Genomic DNA, 16,970 nt, shown 5'->3' with positions numbered 1-16,970 from the left:
AGAAGCACTAACACTGTAGTCAGGTGATTTAAAGGTATTATGTAAATAGTGTTCAGAAACTATCTCCATTCCTGGGATTATTGACATACCATAAGCCAAGTGTGATCCAGTAAAGAATCAGTTATACTTGAACTTTACTCTGACAATATGTTAAATCCTGATTTCAGTAAAAGCCAGCCGAGACATATTGTTAAGTGTCACGCTTTTCTTTTTCTCTGTTTCAGCTGAGACAATCCCAGTCGTACTGCACAGACACAGAATGCCTTCAGGAATGTGAGTAACTGTTCATATCAGGTTCATGGAACTAAAATGAACAGCAGTAATTAAAACACAGTCTGACTGTTCTTTAAAATGCAGCAGTTGATTTAATGTTATAGGAACATATTACATTAAATCAAATACTACAGTAATAAAATTGATATGCTGGGGAGGTAGTTTCTGAGAATCTGATGAGCATTTGTACATTAGAAGCAACATTGATGAGAAGCCTGAAGGTACCAATAAAACAGCATAACCATTAATCAGGCCCCAAGTATTACTGAATCTTATTGTTAGCCTCCAAGTATGATGATTTGAGGGGAAAATTTGGAAAGGTGCTTTATTTGTCCTCCTCAGATTCAGAGCAACCTAACCAGTGAAGACTAGATACTGAGCACAAGATACACACAGACACAGACGTGTTCACAGCTGAGGCTGGGTGATGTACTGTCAGTACTGTGATCCCTCTACTGCACTGTGAGGAAGAGGAAGCTCTGACTCATAAGCTGACATACACCATGACTGCATCTCTGTTGATTTGGTGCCTGTGTAGTTAATGAAGCAGAGCACTGATCTGTACACTTCCTTGGAATTCATTGTGAAATGCATCAAAAAACCTCTCCCAAACAGTGTACTAGGTCAGTCAAACATTACCAGAATCATCAGTGAAGCATAGCTGAGGGGAAGTTATGCAGTAACGTAAGCATGCCCTGAGGCGTTGAGACACTCCCTGATACAATTTCTGTGAGCTAGAGGGAATGTTGTCAAATGTTCATAAGTAAAAGTGAAGTGGATCTGTTTTTCCTTTATCAACTTTACCAATTCAGCGTGTAAACTCACTCAGCTTGCATCAGGACTGCTGTAATGCTTTAAGGGAGCAGCAATTACCTGAGCAGTATTCTTATAAGCAAGACCTGCTTGTGCCTGTATCTTTTACAGGTCTAGGAGCAGTGCAGGCAAGGTTTCCAGCATCTTGGAGAGAGTGCATGCCTTCATTCACCCTTATGTTCCTACCTCTTCACTTCCCTGTAAAACCTGTTTAGAGATGGGCATCCAGCTCAGAGTTGCACTGGGCTCTGCCACTATGAAACAGTCCCAGATTCAGTGCCATGCATGAAGGGGAAAAACTGAGCTGTCCCACATAACCCCTGAGGAAAAGATGGTGTGGTGCACATGTGCTGTACAGTGCTGCTGGTTTACTCTTCTTTTATGGGCTTTACAAGTTACACTGTCTGTGACTTCCATCACTCCTCTTCCAAATACACCTGTCCAAGAGGCAGACTTTTTAGTCTCCCACACCTTAGACTTCTATGTAGATTTTCTAATCACAGGCATGTAGGAGAGAGAAAGAGGCAGATGATGGGAGATAGAATATTTTCTATATTAGAAGGAGGCACAGGCAGGGTGTGGAGCTTTCTGAGCTTTAGTCCACTGTCAAAACCAAGCCATGGTAGGTCATTCTCAGTCTTGCCTTGGGAGTCTTGGGCCATCACTATTTATGAAGCTTTTAGGCTAAAGACTATGTAAATGAGTAAGTTCTGATATGTGTGGGCACAAAGCTTGTGGGATAGCTTTAATGTTACCAAGCTGTAGTACAGTGAGGATTTGAATGGTTTGCAACAAATAGCTTTCCATTCTGAGATTCTTGCAATAACTGACTGGGCAGATGCAGGCAATTTGGCAGTAATTGTTCCAAACCAGTGGTTTGTTTCAAAAACCAAAGCAAAAATTACAGAGTAAATATTTTCCTATGTTATTATACTGCCTTAAATGTAGTTCTGGCAAAGGTATTTTTCTGCTGATGCAATGATACGGCCCTGCGTATTTGCCACATTATTTTGTGGTGCTTCTGTAATGCTGTGCTTGTGCCAGTCTGTAAGATGCCGGGAGTCAAAGGCAAAAACAAACAGATTGAGCCTGAAGAAGCTTCTAGAGATGTTTTCAAAAACATATTAAAATAATTCTGGGCCAGTCTTTTGTCCATTGCTTCATACTGTTTTTATGAGCTGTACAGTGTTGAGCTTACGTTTGAGGTGAGTCTTCTCTTCCCTAGGTCTCACAGCTCTATTTCCTGTTACTTGCTGACTTTGACTCCTCGTTTCAGAATCTTTGTATGAACAAGTTTGTTTCACTCTCACCAATTCACTCATTTTTGGAATTTGGTCTTCCTTCTGGAAGCACAGCTGGGAATGTTGTCACACACAGATTCTTAAGTTGCAAGGTTGTGGAATAACTGATGAGATGTGTATGGTTTTGTTTTGAGAGACATCAGGGCTGGGGTTCAGCCAATGTTACAGCAGCATCATGTGTTGTGCTGCTGCTACCAGCTGTAAATTTTCAGAAACACGCTCTGTTGATTCTTCCTGAGCATGCTTTGTTTTTTCAACCCTTGATTTCGGCTCTTTTTTTTGTTTTGTTTTTTTGAGCCATATCAAGGCAGTAGTACCAGGTCTCCCTCATTCAGTTTTTTGTGTTATTATCTATAAATTCTTACTTACAGTTATTGGCACCATTATGTCATAGTGACTTCCCTGAAGAATTTTCTGCCATGGTCAGGACCAGTGTTTTTGGATTTGGGCAGAGGAAGGTACGAGCATCAATTCAATAAACATTTGGGCACTCTGCTTGATAGCTCTTCATCTGCTGGTTCTCCATGAGAATATCTGCTGTGACATTAAAGCATGTGTCAGAGTCTGATGACTGTTCCCTCCATTTCAGTGGGTGCCTTGCAGAAAAGAAAAGGCTCTAAGTTTTGAATAGGCAACACATTTAATGTTCTGTTGAGATTGTTATTCCTCAGCAACTCGGAAGATCTTAGAGTTTCCCTTGAAATGATGAATAAGCGATAATTCTTTTCTGAATTCTGTCTAATGCAAGTGGAGCACGGAGGTTCTCTGATGTGTGGCAGTTGCAACATCAGCGGTTCATCCAGCCTAGGGAGGATCCCAGCTGGTACTGATCTGCTCTGGTGGCTCATGGCCCTTCACAGTCAGCCTTCTGTGTCAAAGGAAATGAGGTACTACTGCCTGAGTTTTCTCTGTGTTCTAGCAATTCCCAGATGTTGTGACCTCAATTTACCACATTCATATTTTCAGCACTATTCTCAGTGCTCTGCTAGGTTGTAACGTGGTCAGAGATTACTTTCTCAAATGTTGCCTACTCTACTTGCAAATTTTTATGCAATTTAAAATGAATATATATCTGTGATTCATCGTGATTTGTATTCAGCTAAGGCAGCCATAGCAGCCTAACCTAACTTGAAATGTCTGCCAGCTCTTCCCTCCCTTTTCTGGGAATTCCCTTCCTCTGCTCAAATCCATTTTGGCTTTCTTTGGGTTCCTTATCCGTGCAGCTTGCAGGCGTTATCTGCTGAAGGTCCCACAGGCTCTTTGTCATCCCTGATGATTCACTTCTAAAATCCCTCTCTTCATACAGTTTTGTACCTTTCCTTCACAGAACAAGAAGCAAGGCTTAAAGCACCATGAAAAGAAGACTTAAGTCAGAGAGCATGCTTTTGCCTTCCTGCATGCAGATGTTTAACAGTTTTTACCAGGGTCAATCTGTTTGTACTCCAAAAGAAGATACTTCTACCATGAGAGGGCAGACAAAAAGCACCACATACACTTTTACAGTAAAAGAAATTAAATTTCTCCTCTTTCTTTAGAGAGAGTACAACCTCACTCTGAAGGCAAAATTGCAGTTTAAGAGAACTAAATTAATGTAAGGGTATTTTACATGGGCACTTAGTAGTCTTAATATTGTATTCTTGAGATGTCAGTTGCACAATCAGGAATTGGTTGACCTTTAATCTTTAAAATTGTTTTTACAAAATTCATAATTTTAATAGCTTTTACTGCCTTCTAGAACCTCAAATCTGCAAACATCTGTCACGAAAATTTTTTTTTCTACTTCCCCTTCCTTTCTGAGAGAAGACTAGTTTGTGTGGCCTAGTCTATGCTTCTGTAGGAAAAAGCAAGTCCAAAAACTGTATCTCATACATGGAGCAACAGATAGGATTCACCATAGTCTCTAACTCCTGTGGGAGTTAATCTCACAATCTCAGACCAGCTCCTCATTAAGCTTTCTCCTGCAGAGAGATAATTCAGCCATACTGTAAAAAAAAAATAAATAAAAAAATATTCCAGGTAACCACAGGGTCAGAACTGCTCACAGGCATCATTCAGAAGTGTATGGGTATATATGTAAGCCAAACCCAGGGGACCAGATACTCTGAAAATAAAGACCTTGGGCTGGATTCAGTGTTGCGTGAAAAGGTAGGTTAGAGACTATGTGACATGTCTCTCAGTGACATGGGAATATGTACTGTTAAATTCTGTTCTAATTGGTGTCTCTGGAGCATTGGAGATTAATAACCAGATCCATCCATCAAAATGGGTGGTGGCAGGAACATTTATCTCAGACCAGGACAATCTTCTATCCATCTGAAAATATTAGAAAATACCATTCACAGGTACTCTTAGAGGATAACTTTTATTCTTCAAGGAATCAAAACATCACTTGTAAATTAGTTGCAAAAAAATACTGGCTACAGATAAAGGCACGGTGACTGCAAACTCTTAGTAACAGGACTTTTTTTTTTTTCTTCTGCTCATCACCATGAATTCCATGGTGCTTGTTTGCACCTTCACTCAACTGTTCTTTATCCATAAGCTGGTTTTATTTTATTATTTTGTGGATGATCTCAGGGATGGAGGTCTTTGTAGCAAGATTGTTGTCTCCTATGTATTACTGCTTCTGGTAGCTGAAATAGTTTCCTGTCTGTTCTCTTGATTTGTGATGCAAAGCTTTGAAAAGCTGGATTCAACCCCAGCTATGTGACATTTTGCTTATCCTCTTCCCCATAAGAGATTAAAATAACAGAATCTGAAATATCTCACATCCTTACTAAAGCACAGGGTTATTTGTGAGAGATGTGGGTTTAACGGTTCTTGGAAAGTATAAACATTGTGTCTGTTTTAGTGTCTGGCATGCCTTGAGTAGGTAGTGAAGGGCCAGTTAGTTCAGAACATGTTTCAGCACATTTGGTTCCATCTGAATTGTATTACCACACAGGCTGGAAGAAACTGCGTCTTGCAAGGAATGCCTGTGGTTTCCCTCTGTGGTCCCTTATGCTCCCTTCCCTCACCTGTAGCATGACCTGATCTGGCATCATTTGCTTACCCCAACTTTTGCCTAACCACCACAGACTCTAGGTGCACTAATGTTAAGGAAAAATTCTAGAAGGCAGTCAGACTAGTCCATTTATCTGCATTGTAAGGGGAATCCTGACTAACAAGTCATGTACATTTTCAGTCTTCTGCCAGAAATATTTGCCAAAGCAGGTACCTAAGGCCTTCTTGTTGCTGAAGGTAGTCTCAGAATGGCTATTAATGTTGTCTGGAAGCCCCAAAATAAAGCAAAGATTTTCAAAGGTTTACAATATTGACGTATGCTGCTGATAATAATAATATTTTTGTCAACAAAACTGAAGGCCTAAACTCTTACCTTCCCAATTCCATATGCTTCCAAAATCAATAAAGGCTGCAGCATTCTTATTTATTTTCTGTGCACTATGCCGCCTCCTCATATATAAAGCCCTTTGTTCACTCAGATTTTCAAAAGAATTCTCACTTGTAATTGCATATTAATCATAATATTCCTCTACATTTGCAATTTCTTGAGTTTTGAAATGTCTCTGTTTTGGACATTTAAAAGGCTAAGGCAGTTTCATTTGCTCATACATGTAAATGGTGGTGTTCGTGCTGTGAGTAGCATGAACTTCTATAATGCATAGGTTTTTTTTCTTATTTGACATTTTTGAGTGCATGTGATGTCAGTAAAGGACATCAGTCCAACAGCCCTAACTCATGAAGGCTAATTCCCAGAGCAGCAGTGTGGAGAATGGCATAGGTGTAAGCTTCCCTGCAGGGCCCCTCTGCTGTGTTATGAACAAATCCTTTCCATGGAAGAGCCTCTGTTAGCAATGCTACCCAGGATGACATTGATGGGGGTGGTTCTTTGGTATCAGCATTAACCTTCAAGGAAATTATTCCAGCAGGGTGTAAGTTATCAAGTAAATGTTAAATAAGAACAATCCAATCAATACTGAATCCAGACTTGACTCCATGATCAGGTGATACACATAAGACAACTTGAAATTATGACAGATACAAGTAACTCTGTGGAGTTTTCTGAATGTTAAAATTTTCATCTTGAATAAAATAGAGCTCTTCTCTTTCTGAAGGTTAATCATTATAGCTTTGAACTAATTCCTCTGTATCAATTGATAATCTAGATCATTAATGAAGATGTTAGGCCTTTAATACTATGATAAATGGATTCATGTTAAGTACTGTAGGTAATTTGCAATACATGGGTTTACACTTCAGCTGACAAGATTAGTTACTATTTGATTACTTGAAGTTATGTTTCAGAGGAGAAAAGTTGTTTTAAAATGTGCAGGTATTTTCAAGAGTTTCTTGATCTAAACACATAAACCAGCTGTTTCCAGCCTTTTCTTAAATTTACTTCCATGTGTTGATGTTTCAGGAATTCTGTATGGAAATTTTATGTAAAATTTTTGTATTGCGTTCCCAGGCTTCACTTTGGAATATATCTCTGCGGCATTTTTTCCCCTCCTGCCAGATATGTTGCTGGCAGAAATACCACATGATCTGGATGATCAGACTTGGAGATCTGGCGTATTGACATTGAAACATCTTCAAACAAACTCTCAAGAAATAACTTGGAGTCAAGAAATTTATTACCAATAGTTTGCTCCCTTCTTGCTAGAATTAACATGTTCTCTGTGTGGGGCCTAACAATGGAGCCTAAACTTTTACCACTTTAGTCTTACTGTTTTATTTGTTTGAGGCAAAAAAACAAAGTTCAACATGCATATGGGCGATTTTCCTACATAAGTATATTTTGCATCAAGTTTGATTTCTTAAAAATCAAGTTTAATTCCTTAAATGTGAAGAGTGTGTTTGTCATCTCCAGTTCACTAGGATTTAACATGAACTAAGAAATATTCATGATAGTTCTGAGAATACCAGTGAAATGTTATGAAATAGATAATTCTCTTTTCAAATGGATAAGAAATGTGATTTAAAAAAAAAACAGTAATACTATCTCAAAGCCAAAATGAGGGACTAATCAGAACACTCCGCTAAAAAATATTTCAGGGATTTTTTTATGAGATTGCATGTTTGTTTTCACTTGGGGAAAAGAACTGTGCTGTTACTCTGTTATAACTTGAATTTTCTTCCTCTGTAGTGCCAGGACCAAACTCCTCCGGTGACAATGGCATCAGCTTTGCCATGATAATGATGGCCTGGGTTGTGATTGCACTTGTCTTGTTCTTACTGAGACCTAGTAATCTAAGACGATCAAACACAGCCGGAAAGGCAACCAGCCAACACAATGTAAGTGCATCTTCAAGTGCCCTGCAGAGAGATTCTATAATAGCTTAAATCTATTTTATGCGATTTTATACATCATACACACTGTTTCCAAGCAATTTTTTTCCCCATTTTTCCCCTGTCACCCTGAAAACTCAGCTTCTGAGCTTGCTAACATAGTTTTCTAAGGACTTTCCCAGGAGAGTAACTGTAAACATAGATATGTGTACATTCTTTCTGTTACACTTTCTGTCTTCTGATGGGCATCTCTCATGGCCAGTGCAGTGAGAAAGTGTTATCCTGACCATCCTATCCCTGGCCATGGTAAGAAGCCTATAAATCCTGGGAGGAAAAATAAACTCTGCACTTTCCTTCACCACACCTCGACCTGTGTCCGCGTTATCTATTCATCTTCAGCGGTAACATTCCCCCTCTATTTTCTTGGAACTCCATTAAAAATTAAAATTAGTTGAACCAAAGTGAAAGGAATCATGAAGGCTAAGTGTAAGGCCTGCTGTGGAATGGAACAGGTGCCGTGTCCTCTGGACACTGTCTGTCCCTGGTTGAAACTGCCTCCTACCTTCTTAGGTAAAAGGGGTCAAGCACAGCTTTAAACAAAATTACAGCATGATACTTTGAGAAGGGTGATCTTTGTCCTAGATGTGGGGTCATGAAAAAATCTCAGTTAATACAGGGAAAAGTAAAGTTTTTTAATGCTCATTTGCTCTTAATTAATTTAAGAGATATTGAAAAAACATGAAAGAAAACATAATGCAACACTTCTGAGTTGTTCTACTGCTAAATCCTCCTATGTGAAGCACTGTTTCTAATTCTGTACCTGCTTTTTTCTTCCTTTCCTCTGTTCTTCTCCCAAGGGACAAGAACCACCAGCCCCACCAGTGGACTAGAGCATTCAGTATTGGAAAAGTTCAGCAGCTAAAACCTTGCACGACCAAATGAACGAAGTGACCAGATTACTCCTAAACCGCACTCAATATGGTTTCCTTTTCTCATTTATATAGAGCAGAGTTACCAATCAGCAGTAATCTTCATGAACTGCTTTTAGTGACTTCAATTTTAAGTTAATTTTCGCTTTGTATGTTATTACAATTCCTATAAGATTGTAATTTGAATAATGGTAAGGCATTGCAGGGGTTTTTTGGTTGTTACTGTTACTGTGGACATTCCACTCAGTCTCTTTCTATTACAGTGATCCTAATTTCTTTGCCATGATTTCTGATAAGCATTGAACGAAAAAGAAAATCCCAGTCCATCTATAAGAATGAAAGGTTACTGACCTTTCTTCAGATTAATTCATACTACTTCTCTAGTATGCTTTTGAGAGTTATATTGTGGTTGGAATTACGTAGTTATGTCCTGAAAAATAGAAATTGTTTTATATTTGCCCTGGTTTCAGAGCAGCTTTTCTTCTGGTCTTTGGACCACTAACACAGTTTCCAGGATTGCTGGCAAAAGCATGGATTGTCCACCAGAATTATACTCTCTGTGTGTGTGTGTGTGTGTGTGTGTGTGTGTGTGTGTGTGCGCGCGCACGCACACATATGTAAGTGAATGTGATGATTGCCACTGTCAGAGCTTTGATCTATATATTTGGAACTTTACACAAAAGATTATATCACCAAAAAAGTTAATTTAGCCATTTTCATTAATAAATTGTATGTCTTATTCAATACATTGTCAAAAAAACATACTCTAAACCCAGTTGTGTTAATAATTAAATTTATCATTTAATCCAATGATAAATTTAGTAAGAAGAACCTGGTAAAATTTTCTGTTCTGGCATAGTCTTTTCATAATTGGTACCTTAAGAAGTTTTCAGCCATGATGTAATGTGTATTGGACAGGATTAAATCAGACCAAGAAGTTATCACAGTTACCAACTTTTGGTATACAACATGTACTGGTTTTTTCACAGCAATTCTTAACATTTCATCCTTACCTACTAGTAATTGTAGAATAACAAACTTGCAGGTGACTACATATGACATGTCTCTTCCCTCTAATATTTGTGTGTCTGCGTGTATGTTCAAATGCGTGTATGTGTGGCTGTGCACACACCTGTGCACATCTCCCATTATGGCAAATGGGAATTACTTTTTTTATGTACATTTATTTAAGAACATTTTAAAGATGTACAGAAAAGCAACACTGTATATTTTTCTTGTTCAATTTGAAAAATTGATCAGAATAACGTAAAGAACATTTTTATGTTACCAACATAAAACTTCTTTCCTTAAAGGTCAGTAGAACAGACATACAGGAATTCTAAACCTTAGTCTACAAACCTTTATTTCATGAGGATTTCATTTATGGAGCTGAAGGAACCAATTGTTAAAGTTCAAAAAGATTTGTATTAATGGGCTTGTCTTGGTTAGAAAGACAGGTATCTGCTAAGGCAGAAGACTCCCTTGGAATGGAAAATGTAAACCCCTTCCCTCCAAATTATTATGATTTTGATATTAAGGGGCTCTCAGGCAAAGATATGGGAATAGGAATAACAGATCTTTACTAGTATGCGCAATAAAGCAAACAAACAGCAACAACAGCTCTGGCATTAGCCCCAAATAGAACAGGACCCGGTGACCCTTCCCGGCCGCAGGCATTTCCCCTCGTGCAGTTCCGGGCACGGCCGGCAGGGGCGCTGGTGGCTCCCGGCCGGACAGGGCAGGGGCGGGGATTCCCCCGCGCCGGCAGGGGGCGCTGTGGCGCGGTCTCGGGCCAAACGCGGTAATGGCGGCTCGGACGGGACGGGAAGGGATGGGAGAGAGGCTTTGCTGCACAAACCCCCCTGGGACATAGATCCCGGGCCCCTGCAGGACTCTCGGGAGCAGCAGGCAGGGCCGGCAAGGTGTCTCGGCAGGCAGGGCGTGCGGGGCTACAGTGCAGCGAAAGCTCGGAGCAGCGCCGAAGATGCGGCGGGGGCGAGGCAGCGGCATCCCGGCTCCCAGCAGGGCAGGGAGAGGCGAGCTCAGGATCCCGGGCAGCCGAGCAGATGGTGAAAAGTCCCTCTTTTAGTGAGGTAGGTGTTAATAAGGTCTCAGTTCAGTGGCTGCCCTCACGAGCAGAGGCTCACCCCACGGCAGAAGAAGCAGCTCTGGGCTGGGTTCCGCCGGCAGCCCATCTGAAGCCTATAGAGAGACAGAGAAGAGTGTGCCCTCCTCCCCTGAGCTTGGCCACTTTTTGTATTTCTTAAGTATCCAGTTGTTAGTGTTTCCTAGCAACTTATGGGCAAAAATTCTATAAGTAAAAAGGAACAAAAGGGAAGAAACCTAACCCCCAACAGGGCTCTAACAAAAATCTCACATCAGATCCCTTGGTTGACCAAGACAGGATTTTTTCTCTTCAGGGTAAATGATGAGCAAGCTAAGCCTACTTATAAAGGTACAGTGTAGATCTGAAGAAGGGTTTCTGTAATTTGATGTAATTGACCTTTGAATTTCTGTGGAATAGTGTGCTCCTAAGCATAGGATCATGTTTAAAAAAAATTAAGAAATAACATTATCGGGCCAGGTGCTCTCAGCGACATCAGTGCAGTGCCATGTAAAGCAGTGAAACTGCTGGGGAGAAGCTAAGAGAATTTGTCCCATTATGTCTAATAATATACAGGCCATAAACACTGTGTAAAGCTGTCACTGGGATAAGCACTCTGCCTGTGCTTGCTTTTTGCCTTCCATGTACATTTATGTTTGGGATACTGTTCAGAACAGGTAATACAGCATCATTTTGTTGAGCCCACAAGGAAACATATAATCTTCCACACTGACCTTTTTTCTCTAAGGATTTTTGGCCACAATTCTTCACTACTGGAAGCATAAAACAAGCTTCCAATTGATTAAAAAGTCAACTGAAACAGGCTTATATTCAGAGAGAGCACTGCTCCTCATCCTGTTGGGAGTTGGTGAGATTTATAGGAGATGGTCCTCACTTGTGAGGATCAGTCTCACTTAAATGTCTGTTTATGTATTTATAAACCTTACCACATGCACCCAGCTCTAAGAGTCTTGGCAAATGAACTTTTTGTTCAGAGGAATGTTGTGGTTTACCTTTAAATGAAATGTCTTTGCTTGAAATTCCTTTAATTGTCCCAATGATTTTATACATGTATGCTTTCCTCATGTAAATTGCTATTTTAAATTTTCTATGTAAAAGAAAAAAAAATTGGAAATATTTTATTGTAAAATGTTTTACTAAAGAGCCAGGCCACTATCCCACATCAAAATCTCTGCCTTTTAAATTCAGATACTCTCTCCAAGATATAAATTTCAGATCAGCACTCTTAATTAAAATAAAAGTAACTAACCATAGGACTGTATTTTGCCACTCTTATTTGTGTTAAGTAGTGCCTTACTCATCAAGTAGTTGCACTGAAGTTTGTGGAACTACTCTGAGATAATGTACTAGTAGCAGCTTTAGTAAGGGTGGCAGAAATCTGGCCTTTAGTGATGTAATTTGTGATTAAATAATTGTATCATGGTTACAGATGTTTATGGTAAATTCTGGGAAGTGTGGAAGAGATTAGTGGTATGCAAAGCTCTAGGATATGATCAGTTCTGTAATGATGGATTTAAGCTTGGTTAGTAAGAGATGCAAGTTGTAGCAACTTGGGAAATATGGAGAGAAATTTACAATTATACCTTAACTTTGTTAAAACAATAGTATTTTTAGAGTCTGCTTAACACAATTACTATACTCTAAAATGAGAAATCATATGTGTATTCATGCACTGCCTGCAGATCACTTAGCCTTGTAATACGGTTGAAAAAGGAAGAGTGATGATGTCATGTACTTAATGTAAATTGGTGGTTTCAAATATCTGAATTATGCCAAACAAAAAATCATCTGTGCCATTTGCAGTTTCTTAGTAATCTTTTACTGAGTACTTGGATTGGGATAAAGGGCTTGTACTATGCACTTTTTATTGACTTAACAAAATAAATAGCAATCATTAGTACACTTTTGTCTTTGTCTTTCAGTTTTTATATAGGATACAGGACTGCACCATCCTATCAATTTTTAAGGTAATTTGAAATCCTCTAAAAATAAGAATCAGTAAAAATAGTGTGTCACCTGTGTAACTTCTAAAACGCTCTAAAATTCTAACTTTTCTAATGGACTCTTGTCTACTGTATGTATCTCAAGCAAGACAACAAATGAAAAGCAGTTTCCAAGTTTAAGATACTTTGATGACCAACATGGATGCCTCTGCCTTTTGCTCTTTGAAGTAGTTAAGCAATGTAGAAAGTTAGAAATAATACAGTAAGAAAAATACTGACAAATATGCTGATTGTGTTGCTTTGTTTTCAGATCAAATCCTACTACTTTGGGATTTGCAATCTATTTTCTAGTTCTAGATCTTGGCAGTGTTGCACCCAGAGCTTCTCTGAGGAAGGAAGATGCTGCAATGGCTCTAAGTGTGTAGGAGTAGGAGAGACCTGCTGCTTCCTCACTGTTCCCATGAAGTGCAGCACTCTTCTCTGGAAGCAGAGCACAAAATTCTGAGCACTGCCTCAACTCACAGCAACTCAGATCCCTCATTAGGGACTCCTGTGTTAATGTGAGGAAGAAAAGGAAAACCAGAAGAGCATTAGGGTTTAAAATAATATACAGCCATCCAGAGATAGTGATAATAAATACCAAAGAATCAGAAACAAAACCAGAGTAATAATAACAACAATAAGTAAAAAATGTTTTAGGCATTTGAGTCAATCTAGAAAGTACAAGATCTTAATCAGATATCATTACTGTCTGCTCATCAAAATTTACCTTTTTAATCAAACATGAGATTTTAAATAGCCCCTAAAACTAAAGCTAAACTTTTAAGTACACTTGTTAAAATGTTTGCCAAGGATGCATATGCCTATTGACAAAAGTGATGCAGAAAGGAAATTGCCACAAATCTAAATTCATATTGTTGAATGGGTCTGTACAAGGCCTAGCTGTTGAAGATCACCAGGTAATTTGAAATTACTCTACCCTAAAGCCTAAAAAAAAATTACGCTATTTAGAATATTTGGGAAAAATACACCAAATCGTTGTAGCAAAATAGTCTATTAAATGGATTCCTTGCAAAAATAGACTACACACATCCTCTTCTCCTTTATTTATTCAGTACCAGCCAACTGCCTACACTGCCATTCACTGCAAAGATCTGGACCTTGGGGTAGAGGAAGATGCAGAATATTCCATGCTAAACCAAATCCTCACTTGTGAAACAACACAACTCTTACCAGCTTCTAGGCAATATCAGCTGAAGATTTGTGCTTTCATTTAAAAAAAAGGAACTGAACACTTGTATCAAAATTGCCAACTCCCATAGCAGACACTTCGTAGATAAATGTAATAGCTAGTAGGATCTGGCTTCCACATTACCTTTTTAACATCTGCAGGTCAGAGCATTGGCCAGAGGGGGTGTCTGAAACAAATGTGCCCCAATATTTGGCAATACATATTAATTCACCATATATATACAGCTTTTTAAAGATTTCATTCTTGCTTTTATGGAAAGTGTTATTGTAAAATACTTATTGAAACTATAGCAATAATTTATAATCAAGGATTACGCGTAGCAAGGTTTAAGAAAAAAGTCCTTTGCATTTATTGGCTTTGTTGTTACCTCTTCCCAGCTATAACTGATGAAAAAAGGAGTAATTTTTGTGACTGTGTAGTTTTCAGACTTATAATTAGTTTCAAATAAATTTCTTCTGCTGTAAATCTATCCTTAAAATGTAAAAAAAGAGCCTAGAGATGAGAAAATACATTTCCTTTATCAGACCAGTGAAAAACCCTACCACTTTACCACATTCTGAAGGTCACAGCCACTGGTTTGATATAAAAAGCAAATCTTTAAAAAGCTGTTCATTTTAAGGCAGAATTTGAAATGATTAGCAAGAAAACAACCCAAAGAAGCCTCCATGGGACTGGCACTACACCAAACACTGTATGTAATGCATCAAAATCTGCTTTCTTGTGATGATAAGTAAAAATTGTGGTTTTTTCAACTCCCTTAGTGATTTCATGCAGTCTTGTTTGAAATAGAAAATCCAAATAATCATCCCCCCTTCATCAAATATTAGCTTGCAATTTGAATCACAAATGCATCTTGTCTCTGGCACTCCCTCCTCCTGTATGCTTGTGTTGAGCTTCAGTATGTAAGGGGAAAGAGATTAAGCCAAATTAGCTTTTAGCTGTACTGTGAGGGTGGATCAAATCTTCACCTTATTTTATGCAAACAACTGTTATTGCAGTGGGACAGCTCAGCTGAGTAAAACCCTTTAAAATGGGGATGCTACAAGACGATTTCTCTCCAGTGGGGCAGTGATGAAAAGCAGTGCCTTATCTGGCTGCTCTTGCTTCCATTGCATTAATTTTAGCATTTAGTATTTCCTTACTGTTTGGTTGAGATGGCTGTTAGCCTGAAATGGCTCTCCTGGTGGGAGCTGCAGTGTACCCCGTGTTCAGAAAAGCAATGCTGCTGCCCACAGCACTGCTTCTGGAGGAACAGCTTTGATGTCTGGTATGAAGTATATGGTTTCCAGAAAAACATCAGAAGGGAATGAAAAAAAAGAGGCACAAAACAATAGCTAGGCCACCAAATGTAATCATGCCTGGAAGGAAGCGTGAATAATTCCTGTGTATACTGAGAGCTTGAAATAATGTAATTAGAGGAAGATAATGTACTGGGAAACAAAACATTGTTGTGCAGTAACTTAAAGAAGGGGGTTTGACAGGTTATTTTCATCAGAGTTCTCAGGGCGCCCTTCCTCGAACTTTCAAAAGTTTTAGTCCTGCATGGCTTTGGAGTTTTATTTATGTGGCAATATTGTACATGAGACCTGATGAAGTGATTGTCCAGATACTCCATGCCCCATGCAAACAGGCATGTTGACCTGAACAGAAGTTCACTGCATTTTGCAACAAATTTTACCAATAACTGCAGTTTAAGAGGCTGGTTGTCACCAGGAAAGAAAATACCATATTAGATTAAGCATAAGATGTTTGGACAAACTGTCAGACTGTTTAGCAATGTCAAAGTTCTGGTGAATACGAGAGGTCGAGGTGACAGTGTAAATAAGGATGTGCCAGGCAGAAAATGCGTCTTGTAGCAAGACAGTGTTGGCTCTGAGCACACGTAAAGCTCAGGTTCTCATCTGCCTGTGTTCAAAAATGGCATATGACTGCTTTATGTAGCTATTGGAGCCTTTTCAACATGCATGCCCAGTCCCATACATACTGAATAATCTCTTTAGCTGCGTCTCTTAATGCTGTAAAATACAAAGCATGGATTCAAATACTGACCCAACTGGTCTTCCAGGCACTTTTGTGCCTCAGCCTGGGACTATTGCCAAGTACATCAGATTTCTCAGTTACAGGTGGGGTTGCCTCCCAGCTGTACTTGGTCAAAAGTTAAAGGTTTGACAGACAATGGTGGCTGTTGAATCTGTGTCAGGTATTAGTGTTAGAAACTAATTACACTAACTCGGGTGCCCTTAGTTAATGATCAGCTAAATCTGGTTTGCGATCAGTCTGACATTAAACAGTAACCAGCTGGGATTCAAAATTTCTTTAATATCCAGGGTTCTTTGCTGGCTTTTCCTCTGACCTCCAATATCAGGATGCCAGCCAGGAGATTTTGCCATCATGCACTCACTTGCTCTTTGTCTTCCCTCTCTTTCCCCTCATCCCCCAAATCCTTCATAAATCTTGATTTCCCCCTTGCATAGTGGAACAGCTTGTACATGGGAGGTAAAAAGTGGCCCCTCCACCCACCTTTGGCATTCAGATCGCTCTTGGCTTGGTGGTTTCTGAAGAGGTAGGGGTGTGTCCTCAAACCCACTCCCCAATATGGTGGAAGAGGGATTCACCTGACCTAGTCAATTGCCAATGCTAAAGAAAAACATACACCTGAAATCCCATTCCTCCTATTATTTAGTTTCCTTATCCTGCACTGCAGAAGTATTCACAGTCTACACGGAGCCTTCAGAAAAATAAATCAGAATTTACAACTTGAAAAAATGGCCAACAGTGGACCAGCCTCATCTGCTGTGTGGCAGCCTTACTTAAGCTTTCTTGCCTCTGCATGATGTTGCAAAAAATTCTGTATTCTGGTAAATTATGGGTCTGCCTGAATGGGAAAACCAAGAAGATCCCATCCAGTAATTCTGATTTTTTTTCTGTAAGAAGAGGGGAGACCCAAACTGCACGCCATTTTCATTGCAATGCCTTTGAGCCCTACATTTTTTAATCTACTCGCAGTGCCCTCACCACCAGTGTAGGCTATAAGGAAACAGAAGC

General features: G+C 39.3%; 1 protein-coding gene across 5 annotated transcripts in view; it reads left to right on the top strand.

Annotated features, from left to right (window-relative positions):
* Positions 1-12,630, top strand: part of SMIM14 (small integral membrane protein 14) — a 57,519-nt gene extending 44,889 nt beyond the window's left edge. For all 5 annotated transcript variants that reach the window (XM_014261020.2, XM_014260990.2, XM_014261005.2 and 2 more), the window contains 3 exons: positions 225-273; positions 7,534-7,682; positions 8,534-12,630. In XM_014261020.2, coding sequence (XP_014116495.1) covers positions 225-273; positions 7,534-7,682; positions 8,534-8,566 — 231 coding nt within the window. In that variant the 3' untranslated portion in view covers positions 8,567-12,630. The remainder of the gene's footprint in view (positions 1-224; positions 274-7,533; positions 7,683-8,533) is intronic.
* The last annotated feature ends 4,340 nt before the right edge of the window (positions 12,631-16,970 follow it).

This window comes from Pseudopodoces humilis, chromosome 6 (assembly GCF_049639895.1).
Source record: "Pseudopodoces humilis isolate 2021_Gansu_Grassland_sample_001 chromosome 6, ASM4963989v1, whole genome shotgun sequence".
Taxonomy (NCBI): Eukaryota; Metazoa; Chordata; class Aves; order Passeriformes; family Paridae; genus Pseudopodoces; species Pseudopodoces humilis.
Note: the sequence above shows the minus strand (reverse complement) of the source record. Positions and strands in the feature narration are given on the sequence as shown.